The 16,652-nt window shown below is 39.6% G+C and overlaps 1 protein-coding gene across 1 annotated transcript in view; it reads right to left on the bottom strand.

The window, feature by feature from the left end:
• Positions 1-16,652, bottom strand: part of ADGRG4 (adhesion G protein-coupled receptor G4) — a 118,668-nt gene that overhangs the window by 57,321 nt on the left and 44,695 nt on the right. The window contains 7 exon segments of the mRNA XM_052662624.1: positions 1,723-1,841; positions 4,880-5,012; positions 6,029-6,192; positions 7,872-7,956; positions 10,666-10,754; positions 12,773-12,870; positions 14,551-15,174. Coding sequence (XP_052518584.1) covers positions 1,723-1,841; positions 4,880-5,012; positions 6,029-6,192; positions 7,872-7,956; positions 10,666-10,754; positions 12,773-12,870; positions 14,551-15,174 — 1,312 coding nt within the window.

The following is a 16,652-nucleotide window of genomic DNA, read 5'->3' as shown; positions in this document are numbered from 1 at the left end:
GGAAGCAGGGAGGGATAAGTTAGGAGTTTGGGATTAACACACTACTATATGAGGAAGGCAATGGCACCACACTCCAGTACTCCTGCCTGGAAAATCCCATAGACAGAGGAGCCTGGTGGGCTGCAGTCCATGGAGTCGCTAAGAGTCGGACACGACTGAGCGACTTCACTTTCACTTTTCACTTTCATGCATTGGAGAAGGAAATGGCAACCCACTCCAGTGTTCTTGCCTGGAGAATCCCAGGGATGGCAGAGCCTGGTGGGCTGCCGTCTATGGGGTCGCACAGAATCGGACACGACTGAAGTGACTTAGCAGCAGCATATACAAAATAGAGAAACAAGTTCCCACTGTATAGCACAAGGAACTATACTCAGTATTTTGTAATAATGTACAATGGAAAAGAGTCTGAAAATTTATATATATGCACACATATAACTGAATCACTTTGCTGTACATTTGAAACTAATACATTGTAAATTAACTATACATGCATGGATGCTAAGTCACTTCAGACATGTCCGACTCTGTGAGCCCATGGACTGTAGCCTGCCAGGCTCCTCTGTCCATGGAATTATCCAGGCAAGAATACTGGAGTGGATTGCCATGTCCTCCTACAAGGGATCTTCCCAACCTAGGGATCGAACTCACGTCTCCCACAGCTGCTGCATAGCAGGCAGCTTCTTAACCACTGAGCCACCGGGTAAGCCCAAATTAACTATATTTTAACTTTAAAGCTTCCCTGATAGCTCAGTCGGTAAAGAATCCACCTGTAATGCAAGAGACCCCGGTTCAGTCCCTGGGTCAGGAAGATCTGCTGAAGAAGGGATAGGCTACCCACTCCAATATTCAAAAATGCCAGAAGGAATAAAGCAAGTAAGGAAAAAGAAATGCTAATGTAAAGTACAGCATTATCAATTCAAAAAATTTTGGCATAGCAAATAAAAATAATTTATCTTAAAAAAGGTATGATCGACCCAGCAATTCTACTTTTGGGAATTTATACTTTGAGCATACCATACTTACACAAAATGACACATGCACAATATCCCTTACAGCAGTTTGTAGAAAACAAGGTGTAATTATCAAGTTAAATGTCCATCCATATGGACATCCATAGGCAACAGGTTAAAGAAATCAATTGGGGCATATCTGTGTTAATACAATGCAGTGAAAAAAAATAAGGCAGCTCTTCATACATTAATATGATAATTTCTGCAATATAATATTAAGAGAAAGAAGCAAGGTACAGAACAGCATGTGTATCACTCTCCACTATGTGTACAAAAAGGGAGGAAGAATATACATACACATGCACGTTTCCTTATAGATGCATAGATATCTCCATGGATACTAACTAAATGGCTGGGGTCAGCTGTGGGAAGGAGAGGTTTCACAGCATACCCTTTTTTATTTTTTCAATATTGAACTATATGAAGTAATATCTACTAAAACTCTTAAAAATTAAAATAAAAGAAAAATAATAGCTAACCAAACATTATAAAATAGAAAATATTGTGAAACAAAAATCACTGACAGTTCTGACTTCTCACGCTCCACTCCCACTTTCACCACCAGTAACTACCTCATTTCTGAAATTTGATTGTTGTCAGGTAAGGTAGATTTTCCTATGGGAGGTTTGCCTGTACTCTCTCTGATCTCAGGTCAAGCAGACAAACTAACTGAGGATTCATTATTTCTCTAATGTGTGCAGAATAGTCTTACCGTCACTTACTGTAATATTAGCAAGATCCACAATCTTATTAGGAAGCGCTTGAAGCAATTTGCATTGTTTAAACTTTGGTTTTTCCCAGTGAGATTTGCCAGTGTCGATACTGATTGAGCTGAAAAAGAGAGGAGAGACTAACAGAATCTTCACCGTTGGAGGATGAGGTCAGAATAGTTTGAAAGCGAATGATGAAGGAACATGGTATGTCTTTGGCATGCCTCCCCTTAGCCTACTGCTAGCTTCCTAGCTGAGATGGCAAAGGTAGGAACCCAGTGTTTGTACAGTGAATAAAACTTTGCTCTTGGGGGCCAAGTGAATGTAGGGTTCCCATGAAGGAAGCATAGACAGGCAAGAGAGCCCCAGATGGGGCAGGGCCATGTCCACTAGACCAAGAGTCAAGGCAGAGATTTTTGCCACTCTGTACATGACTCCTACCCTCACTTTTGCCTCTTACCCTCATTTTAAGAGAAAATTCCTGTTTCAATTGTGGTCTCTGTTTCAGCATATTCAATCACTCAAGACAGTATAGCCCCCACTGTGGTTCATTGGCCCGCATCATCCACCCTCCACTATGCCCAATCCAATTCAAGCCAGTTCATTGCAAATCAGCTAACCCATTTATTGGGAGTCTTCTGTGTTCTAGGACTGGTAGTAGGTACTACAGACAAACAAGACAGCTCCTTGAGGAGCTTGCAACTTGGTGCTTTGAGATTGTAAATGTAACTACATTTATTAGGCAAAATATGAAATGGAAAAACTGTAGAAATGAAACTGAATCTATTGAAACACCAAGCAAGGAGAACTTACTTGTAACTTTTTAAAAATAAATTTATTTATTTTAATTGGAGGCTAATTACTTTATAATATTGTATTGGTTTTGCCACACATCAACATGAATCCGCCACAGGTATACACGTGTTCCCCATCCCTCCTCCCTCCCCGTACCATCCCTCTGGGTCGTCTCAGTGCACCAGCCCCAAGCATCCAGTATCATGCATTGAACCTGGACTGGCAATTCGTTTCACATATGATATTATACATGTTTCAATGCCATTCTCCCAAATCATCCCACCCTCTCCCTCTCCCACAGAGTCCAAAAGACTGTTCTATACATCTGTGTCTCTTTTGTTGTCTGGCATACAGGGTAATCATTACCATCTTTCTAAATTCCATATATATGTGTTAGTACACTATATTGGTGTTTTTCTTTCTCTCTTGCTTCACTCTGTATAATTGGCTCCAGTTTCATCCACCTCATTAGAACTGATTCAAACGTATTCCTTTTAATGGCTGAGTAATACTCCATTGTGTATATGTACCACAGCTTTCTTATCCTTTCATCTGCTGATGGACATCTAGGTTGCTTCCATGTCCTGGCTATTATAAACAGTGTTATTATAAACTGCGATGAACACTGGGGTACACGTGTCTCTTTCAATTCTGGTTTCCTCGGTGTGTATGCCCAGCAGTGGGATTGCTGGGTCATATGGCAGTTCTATTTCCAGTTTTTTAAGGAATCTCCACACTGTTCTCCATAGTGGCTGTAGTAGTTTACATTCCCACCAAGAGTGTAAAAGGGTTCCCTTTTCTCCACAGCCTCTCCAGCACTTATTGCTTGTAGACTTTTGGATCGCAGCCATTCTGACTGGCGTGAAATGGTACCTCACTGTGGTCTTGATTTGCATTTCTCTGATAATGAGTGATGTTGAGCATCTTTTCATGTGTTTGTTAGCCATCTGTATGTCTTCTTTGGAGAAATGTCTATTTAGTTCTTTGGCCCATTTTTTGATTGGGTCGTTTATTTTTCTGGAATTGAGCTTCATGAGTTGCTTGTATATTTTTGAGATTAGTTGTTTGTCAGTTGCTTCATTTGCTATTATTTTCTCCCATTCTGAAGGCTGTCTTTTCACCTTGCTTATAGTTTCCTTTGTTATCCAGAAGCCTTTAAGTTTAATTAGGTTCCATTTGTTTATTTTTGCTTTTATTTCCAGTATTCTGGGAGGTGGGTCATAGAGGATCCTGCTGTGATGTATGTCGGAGAGTGTTTTGCCTATGTCCTCCTCTAGGAGTTTTATAGTTATTTGTAACTTTTGAGCTGAGCTGGGCACTAAAAGAACAGAGATGGAGAAAGTGCCCCCTCTCCGCAACCAAAGAGAGCAAATAGCACAAGCAGAGAAAGAGATGCAAGTCCAGAAGGGCAACGGTCCATCTAGCGGGGAAGGAAAGGGGCCTGAGGGTCTTAAGTACTTTATTTAGGGTTTGGGATTTAATCCTTAAAGCAATATAGAACTGGAGTGGGAAATCGACATGTTGACAGCCATACTTCAGGACAATTATGCTGGCAACAGTGTGAAGTAGAGCTGGGGGTGGGGAGGTAGTGGGCAGTTAGAAGGCCAGGAGACTGCTCTAATTGTAGGCACCCAGGGAGTGGCAGTGGGGTCAGAAAGGAAAGGGCAGATGTGAGCTGTTTCTGACCATAAAAGCTGCACGACTCACTAAGTGACTAGACGTAGGGAAGAAGAGGTAGGACTCAGTCTAAGATGTCACCTTCCAAAAGACACCTTTTACATTTTTGTCAAAACCTGCTGTCCCTCCTGTCTGTGCACTTAAGTTAATGGCATAAACCAGTAGCAAAGAGCAAGAAAAGAGGGGCTGATGAAAAGAGGAAAATGTTAAAGTCAAGAATAGTAGAGTGATTTAGTAAATTATTATGGCCCATCAACGAGGTAGCTTTTGAGGCAGGTTTTTGAAAAGGTCATTAAGACAATAAATGTAAAGCATGGAAAATGTTTGATAAACCACTGAGTGAAAGGTTAAATCACATTACTGCTGTAAGAAGGGTGAATACCACTACATAAAATTTAAAACGCATAAAAGGCTACATGGGAAAAAAAATACGACCACCTAAAAGCAGCTGTGTTCAGGTGGTAGGATCATGGGAGGTTTTTTTCTCTTTTGTCTTCTGGAAATTTTTTCTGGGTTGTTATTGTGTGGCATGTGTATGCTTAAGTAGACCCAAAAGGTGAAAGAAAGGAAGATGGGCACTAGAGGGGGAAGGAGGAGGTGTGCTCAGACAAAGGACTTGGAAACATGCTCCCAATTAAGCAGATCTTTGTGTACCCAACTAGCAATTAGAACTTCGCCGGTGCATACCAGAGTCCAGTAGCACTTCCATCTTCATTTTTTATGCATCTACTTTGGGCTGTCTCAGTAGCGTTGGTTAAGAGCCACTTATATGTCCCTTTGTATTTAGAGGCTGTTTCTTCGGCTTTGCACTTTCTGGGCTCTACAGAGAAAATGAATGCACATTTGAAAGGGCAAAAGGCACTTAAAAGTTTCCTGAACATCCATTACCACCCATCATTATTACCCTGCACATAAACATCAGCAAATAAAAGGGGAAACTTTTCTACCAGGCAATTTAAAGCAGGTTGAAAATAACATTAAATTGAATCTTTTTTAAAAATAAGGCTCCCAGTCAGATCTCACATTTGGTCCTTTGCTTTAAAACTACCACTTGACAGGACAGTTCTGCTTCGGTTTCATTAAAATGGTACATACGCATTGAAAAAAGTCAAGCCACACAAAGAGATGCAGAGTAAAAGTCGAAAGTCCCCACCTGCCGACTGCCTTCCTTTTGAGTGCAGTTGTTAATAGTTTGGGGTGCAGTGACCAGACACTAAAGGCTGACTTCTCTTTCTTAATGGACTTTGGGCTGGACTTGGTTTTAATAAAGTCCATGTATTCATCATAAGTAGTATAGATCAGGATGCTCTGTTCTGATATTGATGCTCTGTTCTGATATTGATGCTAAAAGCAAAGTTTTGCTGCCAAGTGTTGTCACATAAAGGGAGATGTGTCCTGAGCTAAGTTTTTGTGAGAAAGTCCCAATTTTTACTGACCACCCACTTGGTTTGTTTGATTCCATAAATCAGGGTGGCCTGAGAAGTAGGTCAGCAAGCCTTGCCCAGCCATCCCAGTCTCTTCTCTAAGGGCATAAGACACCTTCCTTTCCTTCTCTAAGCATTTAAGCAAGAGAAAAAGTGCTCCCACTCCACTGATGAACTGGCTGCTGCTAATGTCCAGAGCAGGTTGATGGTCTCTGGTAACTCCCCTGGTACTCTGGTTTTTTTAACAAGCTCTTCCAGGTAAAAAGGCTGTCAGGGCACGATGAATACCAAGGATGTGGAAAGGAACTTAAAGACAGTTTCTCTCCCCCTCTGAAGGCAGGGTTTCTTGCTATGTATGCGGAACTTTATAAAAAAGGGAATTAATTCATATGAAAACATTCACCCAAATTACCTAGTTTTCTCACTGCAGCATGTCCAGACTTTACTAATAATATGAATTGATTTTGTGTGAAGTTTCCATGCATGAAGTTGCCATGTATTTTACTTTTGCTCCTGCTAATCAATTTGGTGGGCGCTAAAGAAGAGGTGGCCTTTATGATGACCTGACAACGACAGCTAAAAAGCAGAGCAAAAGAGAAAGATGTTGCAGTTATGGTCACAGAGTGCAACTTGGCCTGCGGTGCTGAAACTCTGTGCAGATGACTTAATTAGTAGTCCATAAATATCAAGCATTTTACAGTTATTAAGTGGCAAATCTTCAGAAATGATGGAGTACAGCACATTGAAGTCATCTGATAAATTTTCTCGTATCCAAAACAAACAACTCAAAACCCATTTTTAAAAGAGCAGTCAGCAACATTTGCAATATGTTGAAATTGACTAGCTATGCAATTTCTAGGGGCTTGTGATAATTAATAGAGAAGATGGAGCATTCAGTGAAAACCTTTTACTCTTCTGGTCTCTAATTTATCCATCATTACCTCAATAATAAGGCAAATAGGCAAATGCTTAATTAGTCTAGAAAACTGTGTTCTGCAGAAGGCCTATTTCTATAATAAAATAATAATGATGATAATAATAGTAGCCAACATTTGTAGAGCTCTTGTTCTGTATGTTTTAATTCATGTTATCACAAGAACCCTATGAAGTAGTGCTATTATTCCCCCTATTCTGCAGATGAAGAAACTGAGCCTTAACCAAGGTCACAAAGACCTAATATCTTATTTTGGAATGTTCTCTCCATTAAAGATATGATGTGAAAAAACAGGGCTGTTCTTAACTTCAAGCTCTATAGCGAGGTCCTCAGACATTCCTAGTATCTCTATCTTCCATTACAAAGCACATTTCAGACTTACAAGTTTACCTATGCTTTTTCTCCATTTCCATTTGTAGATCTATCTTTTGAAGAAATACTTTCTTATATTTCCTATCAGCTCTCAAAAGTCAGATGTGCCTGTGTTTACTCAGAATTCTCTCTATGTCCAATCGAAGCCACGCCTGCCCCATCCCCACCGCTGATCCATATTTAGTGAAGTCCTTGTTCATACTACCCATTCCACTGGTAGCCAATCTCTTCTCAGCTTCCATCTTCTCAGTTTGAAGAGGGATTTTCTTTTTAAACCTCTCCTCTTGATGCAAGAGTAGAGCAGACCCTCTACCCTTCGCACCCTAAATATTTTAAAGAACTTCCCATGAAACTTCTGCAGTTATATGTCCTTTTTTTCCTTTCTTTCTTTTTTTTATTGGAGTATAACTGCTTTACAATGTTGTGTTAGTTTCTGCTGTACAACAAGGTGAATCAGCTCTATGTATACATACACTCCTTCCCTCTTGAATCTCCTTCCCACCCACCCCCATCCCACCCCTCTAGGTCTATATGTCCTTCTTGGGTTGCATCAAGCAGAACAATAATAGCCAGTGTTCCAGGAGGACCTGGACCACAAGCCTGAACAGGACTGAGGCTGCTTTCCAGGTTGTTTTGCAATTTCCCTACTCAATATTTTGTGGAGTTTTTTTATGACAACACTATATTGCCCTATCCCCAAATTATGACCACTTTGGACCCCATTTTCTCTTCACTACAAAGAGGCAGCAGGCAGGCTGCTAGGCTGTACCGTGACCAACTGAAGCAGCTTATTTCTTAAAGGCAAGAGCCCAATTACAGCATCTGCAAAATAACCAGCAGGTACTTTGATCTCCCTCTGACAGCTCTGACCAACAGGCTACACATACAGAATTAAATGGAAAGAAAATTAAAAGTAAATGTACCAGCTCTGAATAAACTCAGTTCCTACCTGTATGGTACGTGGGAAATTGTAGCCAGTCCTTGCCCTTCTCTGTTTCAAATAACGCAAGAGAAAAGCACATAGTCACTGAAACCTTTAAACAAATGTCACAATTGACCACAGGCCTATTGCTAACAACTACAATCATAATTATACTTTATATCTATATAACCCATTGCCATCTACAAATCACCTGCAAAACATCAATGCATTTAGTCCTGACACCAACACTGCAGGGTGGATAATGCACAGATGTGTCCCTCCATGTTCTAGTCTCAGAGAACTGAAATGATGTGCCCAGTATCCCACAGAACTGGCAGCAGAGTCAAAGCCTTCAGGCTCTTCAAACATGGTGATGACAAAGAAATCACTACCAGGATTTCATGCTCTACGTCCTGTACTAAGCACTCTATGTGGGTTATTCCATTCCTTCTTTCCAACATCCTTGTAAGGAATGGTCATATTATTATCTCCATTTGACAGATGAGGAAACTGAGGCACAGGGAGTTTAATTAAGTTGCCCAAGTTCTCATAATCAGGAAGTGGAAAAGCAGGGATTCTGACTCAGGCAGCCTGACTCTGGGGGCCACATTACCACCAAAAGGCTTTTACGCCTATTATTTGAGAGGAATTTTAGTTATGTCACATTCTGTATACTGTTTTCAATTTTTACATTCTGACTCAGGTATTTACATCATTTTAAGTGATGGCAGATAATTTGGAATGCACTGTAGGCTTGACTATATTTTGTGTAGTCAAAATATTTATCTCAGATTTAAATGACTTAAAACCTTGGTGCATACTAATTATTTCAGAATCTAACATTGTAAAGCTTTAAGGCACTGGAACAAATAATGGGAGATAGTTTTGTCACATTGACTTGAATTCTACACAAGAGTGGATGCCCATTTTGCAAATAATTGTGTCACTCTTGGAAAAAAACAGGTTTCTTTGCCAGATGCCTATAACCAAGAAATTTCATTTATCATTTGCAATCCTCAAATCATTCCATACTCCCATAGACCCCAAAATGTGCTTCAAAAAATTACCACATATACAGTTCAGAAATGCAGAGATTGGTTTTCTTAGTGGATTCTTGTGCAGATCCCAAAGAAAGTAATGTAGTTTGCCCCTCAATTATTACAGCTGAACCTTGCCTGATAATCTACAGTTGAATTGAAGAGCTATTTACCTATATATAATCAGGTATAGGGTGGGTTACAAGTAGATTTGTTTTGAAAAAATACTTACAAATTGGTCCATGGTTATTTCTTTCCCAGTAATGTCTCTGTACCAAAATCACCAGAAAATTATAGGAAAATAAACCACAGTACCAAATACACGAGAGAACAAGTTCAGGAGAAAGACAACTGTGAGGTAGATGGTAGAATCCCCCTGCTTGAAATTCGGATAATACTAGGGCTCTAAGGAGACACTTTAAAAGAGCTGGGTCTAAAATGCCTGTTCAACCCTCTTGGAAAAAAAAAAAAAGAGCTGGGTCATTATTTGCATATCAAAATGGTGGTAAGCCTTTGACTCAGCAATCCCACTTCTAGGAATCTATTCCATAATAGTATCAGCAGGGGTGTATAAAAATATATATACAAAGGTGAAGAAAATCAAATGTCCATCACTAGGTAATTGGATAAATAAACCACAGCACATCCATACAAAAGAATTCTATGCAGTCATTAAAACAAATAAGCTACATCTGTAAGTATTAGCTGGAAAGGATATACATGATGTATTCTAAGGCAAGAAAAGAAAGTTGTAAAACAGAATATGGTCCCATTCTCTTAGCAAACTCATGACAACAAATCTAGAGAAATATATAAATATATAAAATAAGCCATTAACCAGTGTTCTTAAAGTAGGTGGGGAAAGGCAGCTTTCTGGAGATTTTTGCTGTCCATGTCATATATTTCTGTAAAGCTCTAAGTTTTTACATTGACCACATATTACCTCCGTAATAAAGAAAAATCATAGACATAGTTTTTTGAAAGAATGGTGTATACTTTACACCATATACTTTACTTTAGACATTTCCAATTTTCCTTTAATAACCTATCATGGATTTACTTCTGTTACTGTCTGTGAACTTTCTTAAACCCATTTATGTTTGAACATGCAAAAGAAACAAAAATCCCAGTGTATGGAAGACAGGCAGTCACACTCAGTGTTTTTTTAAAAAATCAGCTAACCATGGTGCACCAGAACCATGCTTATTTTTCAAAGGGATTCTTAGGGATTTTCCTTTAACAGAGGACTAGTATATGTGCAGGACAAGACCAAAGAAAATATTCCTCAGATGACCAGTTAACTTTGTTATGGTCTTCTGGATAGTACTCAGCACCTGCCAATTTCACTGCAATCACCTCTCCAAATCTGTGACCCAGGCAATTCTGGAACTAGCTAGCATTCCTCACTTGAAACATTTCAAGTTCCCTTAGCATTTCTAATTCTTGAAAGTGCATTGTCCAAAAATAAAAGGCCTTATTAATCCTCATACAATGGCCATCCCTAACGTTTCATCCCTTTAAGACATGATTTTTTCCCCTAAGTCACAGAATCATAGCATTTTAAAGCTAAGAGGGGTTTTAGGGGTAACTGAGTCCAATTTCACTACTTCCCCTATTTACTTTTTTCTGTTTTGTTCTCTCATTGACTTTATACCTTACAGTAATAATACAAACCTCTATATCAATCCGAAGAGAACCTATAGTCAGAAGGGAAGATGCAACTCAAAATGCAGCAGTCTCAAACAAAAACCAAGGGTATACCTTTCAGATAGGAACAGACCCACAGCAGATGACATTCACATATCTGCCTTTAATTTGAACAGCCAGATTAGCAAGAACAAATTCACTGTCTTGAAATATAGAATTCAACTGTAAAAGATAGAACATTTGTTTTAGTACTCCTGCTCCTCTTTCTTAACTCAGCAAAGTTACCTGAGATGATGTGATTATTAAGCTGCATTTATTATTTCAGTTGGTTTAACATTTCCATCTGCTCCACTCAGCTTTTTGATTTACATTTTACCTATTGGTATGGGATGAACTCATCCCTGCAAGATTCATGTTGAAGCTCTAACCCACTAATGTGACTGTATTTGGAGATAAGAGCTTTGAGAAGGTAGAGAAAGTGCAGAGTGTTAGTCACTCAGTCATGTCTGACTCTTTGTGACCCCATGGACTGTAGCCCACCAGGCTCCTCTGTCCATGGAATTTTCCAGGCAACAACACTGGAGTGGGTTGCCATTTCTTTCTGCAGGGGATCTTCCTGACCCAAGGATTGAACCTGGGTCTCCTGCATAGCAGGAGGATTCTTTACCATCTGAGCCACCAGGGAAGCCTTTAAGAAGGTACTTAAGGCTAAATGAAGTCATAGGGTGGAGCCCTAATCTGATAGGATTAGTGTCCTTATTGAGAAGAGGAAGAGACACTAGAGATCTCTCTGCGTACACACACACAGAAAAGGCCATGTGTGAGGACACAGTGAGAAGCCAAGGAGAGAGGCCTCACCAGAAACCGACCTTGCCAGCACCTTGATCTTAGACTTCCAACCTCCAGAACTGTAAGAAAATAAATGTCTGTAAAATAATATATACACAATTTTATCATTTTTCTGTATGTGTGAAATTGGCACAGTATCATAAATCAACTATACCTCAATTAAAAAGAAAAGGAAAAAAACGTCTGTCATTTAAACCACCGAGTGCATCATGTTTTGTTATAGCAGGCCTGGTGGATGAATGCACCAACCCATTTTCAAGCACTTATAATCATGTCGTATATACTTGAAAATAAATGCTGATGGGGAGAGAAGGGAAACAGACATTATCAGTTACTGTTGGTGAGGGTGCAAGTTGGTACCACCTATCTGGGAGGCCACTTAATGATAGCTATCAAAATGTAAAATATTCATGTTCTTTGACCTAGCAATTCCAGTTCTAGGAATTTATCCTACAGAAATACTCAAGTACACCCCCTTCAAAGTTATTGCAAGAGCATTATTGTCAACATTGTTTCCAAATAGAGAAAAAAAAATAGAAACAAACTAAATGTCCTCCAAAGGATGCCTGGATTAAAGCTACGACATTACAACCTCCTAGGGAAATCTTTTTTCTTTTTTTTTAAGTGTATGATGTAGGTCTATGTTTACTAGCGTGAGTGCGCCTAAAGACACATGGCTAAGTGAAAAGAAAGCAAGTTGCAGAATAGCATAATTAGCATGATTCCAGCTACTTTTGCAAAAAAACATGTATGAATCACTGTTAGTATATATAGAAAAAATCTGAAAGAAAATGCTTCAAACTGTTAAGAGGTGTTAATACAAAAAGTGATATTAGGGAGGACATTTATTTTCTGGGTTTCAGATTTTAGTGTCTGAATTCTTTACAGAGAGTAGGTATTACTGCTTATTATCAGAAAAATGTAAGGATAAATAAGACATTTCTTGCGTAAAAGAGAGAAGAAATGAAAGTACAGAAAACAAAAATATTTAAGTACAACAGGATACACTATGTTATCACAGCTCTCCTAGGTTCCCCAAGTAAGGAAACATGGCAAAGGTGCAGAATTCATATCAGTGGAGAGACATGTACAGTTCTAAACCAATTAATAACACCTCATAAAAAGCTTTCCAGCATTGACACTATAAAAGAGAGACCACATACATCTTAATGGTGTTGCTTACAGAGTGGATAAATTTCCAGCAAAAAGAAAAATCAAAACCAATGTGCTGTAACGTATTATGCATAGAAAAAAGTGAAGCCTAGTTTTATATATATCGGGTTGGCTAAAAAGTTCAAGTTTTTCCGTAAGGTGTTACATATTTATATACATATATTTATTCACTTTTTTTAGATGTAGCATAAATAGTCCATAGATTATTTACCCTTTTTTTTTTTTTTTGCAAATTCTTTTACGACACTGGTAATAGGGATCCTTGGCTCTTCATCAAAGAGACAGAGGCTCATTTCAATATTGTAGAAGGAAACTGTAAAAATAAGGAGATCAATCTCATTCCTTTAGTTCAAGAAATTTAACTTCTGCAAGTCTGGTCAAAACTGCTCTTCACTTTAAAGAAACCAAACAATGAAGCCTCATTCTTAAACTCTGCTTAATTTAACTCCAAGGTCAAGAAGCAGTACTTTTGGATCCATATACCAAAGCAAACCAGGATGTACCCTGGCAGTTTTGCTTTAATTTTTTGGGCTGTTCGTTGATGTCTGCATAATTGACAGATATTCTACAATTCCCTTCGAATCCTAGTTTTCATTGGCCAACAGATTTCTAGTCCTTTTAGTGGCCAAGCTGAACATTATCTCACAGGTTCATTTGTACTGAGAAAATGTTTATTTCTTCCTATGCCCTTCTTTATGCTTCAAGCTTTTCTCTTTATTCCCTTGTTTCTCTTGTCTGTACTATCAAATTTCAATTTAAAAATTTTTCTATTTTAGAATATTAAAGTTGAGAAAATGGATTTCCCTGGTGGTCCAGTGGTTCCATTACAGGGGGCATGGGTTTGATTACTGGTTGGGGAAATTTTGTATGCCATTGATGTGGCCAAAAAAATATCTATGTATATGTCTATATCTATATATAAAAGTTGAAGGAACATCCAATATTTGAATGATTTGGAAGCCAAATACTCCCTGGCCACAGATAAGCATTAGAAGCCAGCTGGACTTGGGAACTGGAGAAGATTGAAACCTGCATTAACAGAATTCAAAAAGAGCAAGCTAGAGTATCTTCTGGTGTTTTCTGGTATGTGGTCAACATGTTGGACCTAAGGCCATATAATCCTCTTATAGGGAAGGGGGTAAGTTCCCTGACTCATGCACTGGCAGAGTCAGAGCATTAGGAAGAAAATGGATAGAAAGGAGGCTTAAAAGTGTCATATATTTGCATTATATGTCAATAAAGGAAAGATAAGAAAGATGGCTAGAGAATTGTGTTTGAAATAAGGTACCCACTGTAGATACTGTCTGAAGGAGATAAGAAACACCTGTACCCTTCTTTTGCCCTTTCTGCCTTCAGAGAATTGGCTCTCTTTGAGAACACATATCCCATTGTGCATACATTCTATTATGCCACATACATTGCGGAACATATCTTTGGACTTAACGGCAATCAGTTCAGTTCAGTTCAGTCGCTCAGTCGTGTCCGACTCTTTGCGACCCCATGGATCGCAGCACGCCAGGCCTCCGTGTCCATCACCAACTCCCGGAGTTCACTCAGACTCACGTCCATCGAGTCCGTGATGCCATCCAGCCATCTCATCCTCTGTCATCCCCTTCTCCTCCTGCCCCCAATCCCTCCCAGCATCAAAGTCTTTTCCAATGAGTCAACTCTTCACATGAGGTAGCCAAAGTACTGGAGTTTCAGCTTTAGCATCATTCCTTCCAAAGAAATCCCAGGGCTGATCTCCTTCAGAATGGACTGGTTGGATCTCCTTGTAGTCCAAGGGACTCTCAAGAGTCTTCTCCAACACCACAGTTCAAAAGCATCAATTCTTCAGCCCTCAGCCTTCTTCACAGTCCAACTCTGACATCCATACATGACTACTGGAAAAACCATAGCCTTGACTAGACAGACCCTAGTCAGCAAAGTAATGTCTCTGCTTTTGAATATGCTATCTAGGTTGGTCATAACTTTTCTTCCAAGGAGCAAGCATCTTTTAATTTCATGGCTATAGGTGAATTCAAAGTTTTGGTAGATAAAAAGGAAGGTGTGGAGTCCTGCCACGTTGTCTCAGAAGAGGAAGAAGGTAATGAGGACACATTTGCTGTAAAAGGATGTGTTACTCCAGTGGAGATGAGCGGAAATGAGGCTCCAATAGCAGCAGATGTAGTGGTGGCTATATTTAGAAGGGAGTCCTGTGTGGGCTTAGGAAGAACTAACGTAGTGGGTGCTGATGCAGCTAGGATTCTGCTCCATGCAGATGTTGTTGTAGGGCTAGGTAGAAACATGGCACCAACAGATGGGGTATGGTCAACTGGAGGTGATTTACTCATTCTGCTAAAGGATGGAGCTGGAGGCACAGTCCTGGAGTTGGCAGTCACAGTGATTCTGGAAAATGCTTCAGAAGATATGGAAGTGTAGGTACTGTCATTTGTGATTTTTATAGACACAGGGAAAGGACTTGGGAAGCCCGTAGTGATACCGTGCATTGTAGGTGTAGGGGTCGTTTTGGTGAGTACAGCACTTACACCAGCAAAGGGTCCTATTGTAAAGTTAGTGAGTGGGTGTGTTGGTGTTATGTCAGAAGTCAGAAATGTGAATTTTATTTTTTTGACCAACAGAACCTAACATTTTTGCTTTTAGAATTATTTTTAATTTATTCTTTTTATTATTATTTTACTTTACAATATTGTATTGGTTTTGCCACACATCAAAATGAATCTGCCATGGGTGTACACCTGTTCCCAATTCCAAATCCCCCACCCACTCCCTCCCCAACATCATCCCTCCTGGTCATCCCAGTGCACCAGCCCCAAGCATCCTGCACCCTGCATCGAACCTAGACTGGCGATTCATACCTTATATGATATCATACATGTTTCAATGTCATTCTCCCAAATCATCCCACCTTCTCCCTCTCCCACAGAGGCCAAAAGACTGTTCTATACATCTGTGTCTCTTTTGTTGTCTGGCATACGGGGTTATTGTTACCATCTTTCTAAATTCCATATATATGCATTAGTACACTGTATTGGTGTTTTTCTTTCTGGCTTACTTCACTCTGTATAATTGGCTCCAGTTTCATCCACCTCATTAGAACTGATTCAAATGTATTCTTTTTAATGGCTGAGTAATACTCCATTGTGTATATGTACCACAGCTTTCTTATCCTTTCATCTGCTGATGGACATCTAGGTTGCTTCCATGTCCTGGCTATTATAAACAGTGCTGCGATGAACATTGGGGTACACGTGTCTCTTTCAATTCTGGTTTCCTCGGTGTGTATGCCCAGTAGTGGGATTGCTGCATCATAAGGCAGTTCTATTTCCAGTTTTTTAACCAAATGCTAATAAGTATGAAAGGGGAAATTAACAAAAGACATGTGGATTTTAATATCTCTTCTAAGCCATGCCCTGTGGGGCCACCCAAGACGGGCAGGTCATGGTGGAGAGGTCTGACAGAATGTGGTCCACTGGAGAAGAGAATGGCAAGCCACTTCAGTATTCTTGCCTTGAGAACCCCATGAACAGTATCAAAAGGCAAAATGATAGGATACGGAAAGAGGAACTCCCCAGGTCAGTAGGTGCCCAATATACTACTGGAGATCAGTGGAGAAATAACTCCAGAAAGAATGAAGGGATGGAGGCAAAGCAAAAACAATACCCAGTTGTGGATGTGACTGGTGATAGAAGCAAGGTCCGATGCTGTAAAGAGCAGTATTGCATAGGAACCTGGAATGTTAGGTCCATGAATCAAGCCAAACTGGAAGTGGTCAAACAGGAGATGGCAAGAGTGAACATCAACATTCTAGGAATCAGCAAACTAAAATGGACTGGAATGGGTGAATTTAACTCAGATGATCATTATATCTACTATTGTGGGCAGGAATCCCTCAGAAGAAATGGAGTATGAAGAAACTGACAAACAACTAATCTCAAAAATATACAAGCAACTCATGAAGCTCAATTCCAGAAAAATAAACGACCCAATCAAAAAATGGGCCAAAGAACTAAATAGACATTTCTCCAAAGAAGACATACGGATGGCTAACAAACACATGAAAAGATGCTCAACATCACTCATTATCAGAGAAATGCAAATC

The sequence above is a fragment of the Budorcas taxicolor genome, chromosome X (genome assembly GCF_023091745.1).
Source record: "Budorcas taxicolor isolate Tak-1 chromosome X, Takin1.1, whole genome shotgun sequence".
Lineage (NCBI taxonomy): Eukaryota > Metazoa > Chordata > Mammalia > Artiodactyla > Bovidae > Budorcas > Budorcas taxicolor.
Note: the sequence above shows the minus strand (reverse complement) of the source record. Positions and strands in the feature narration are given on the sequence as shown.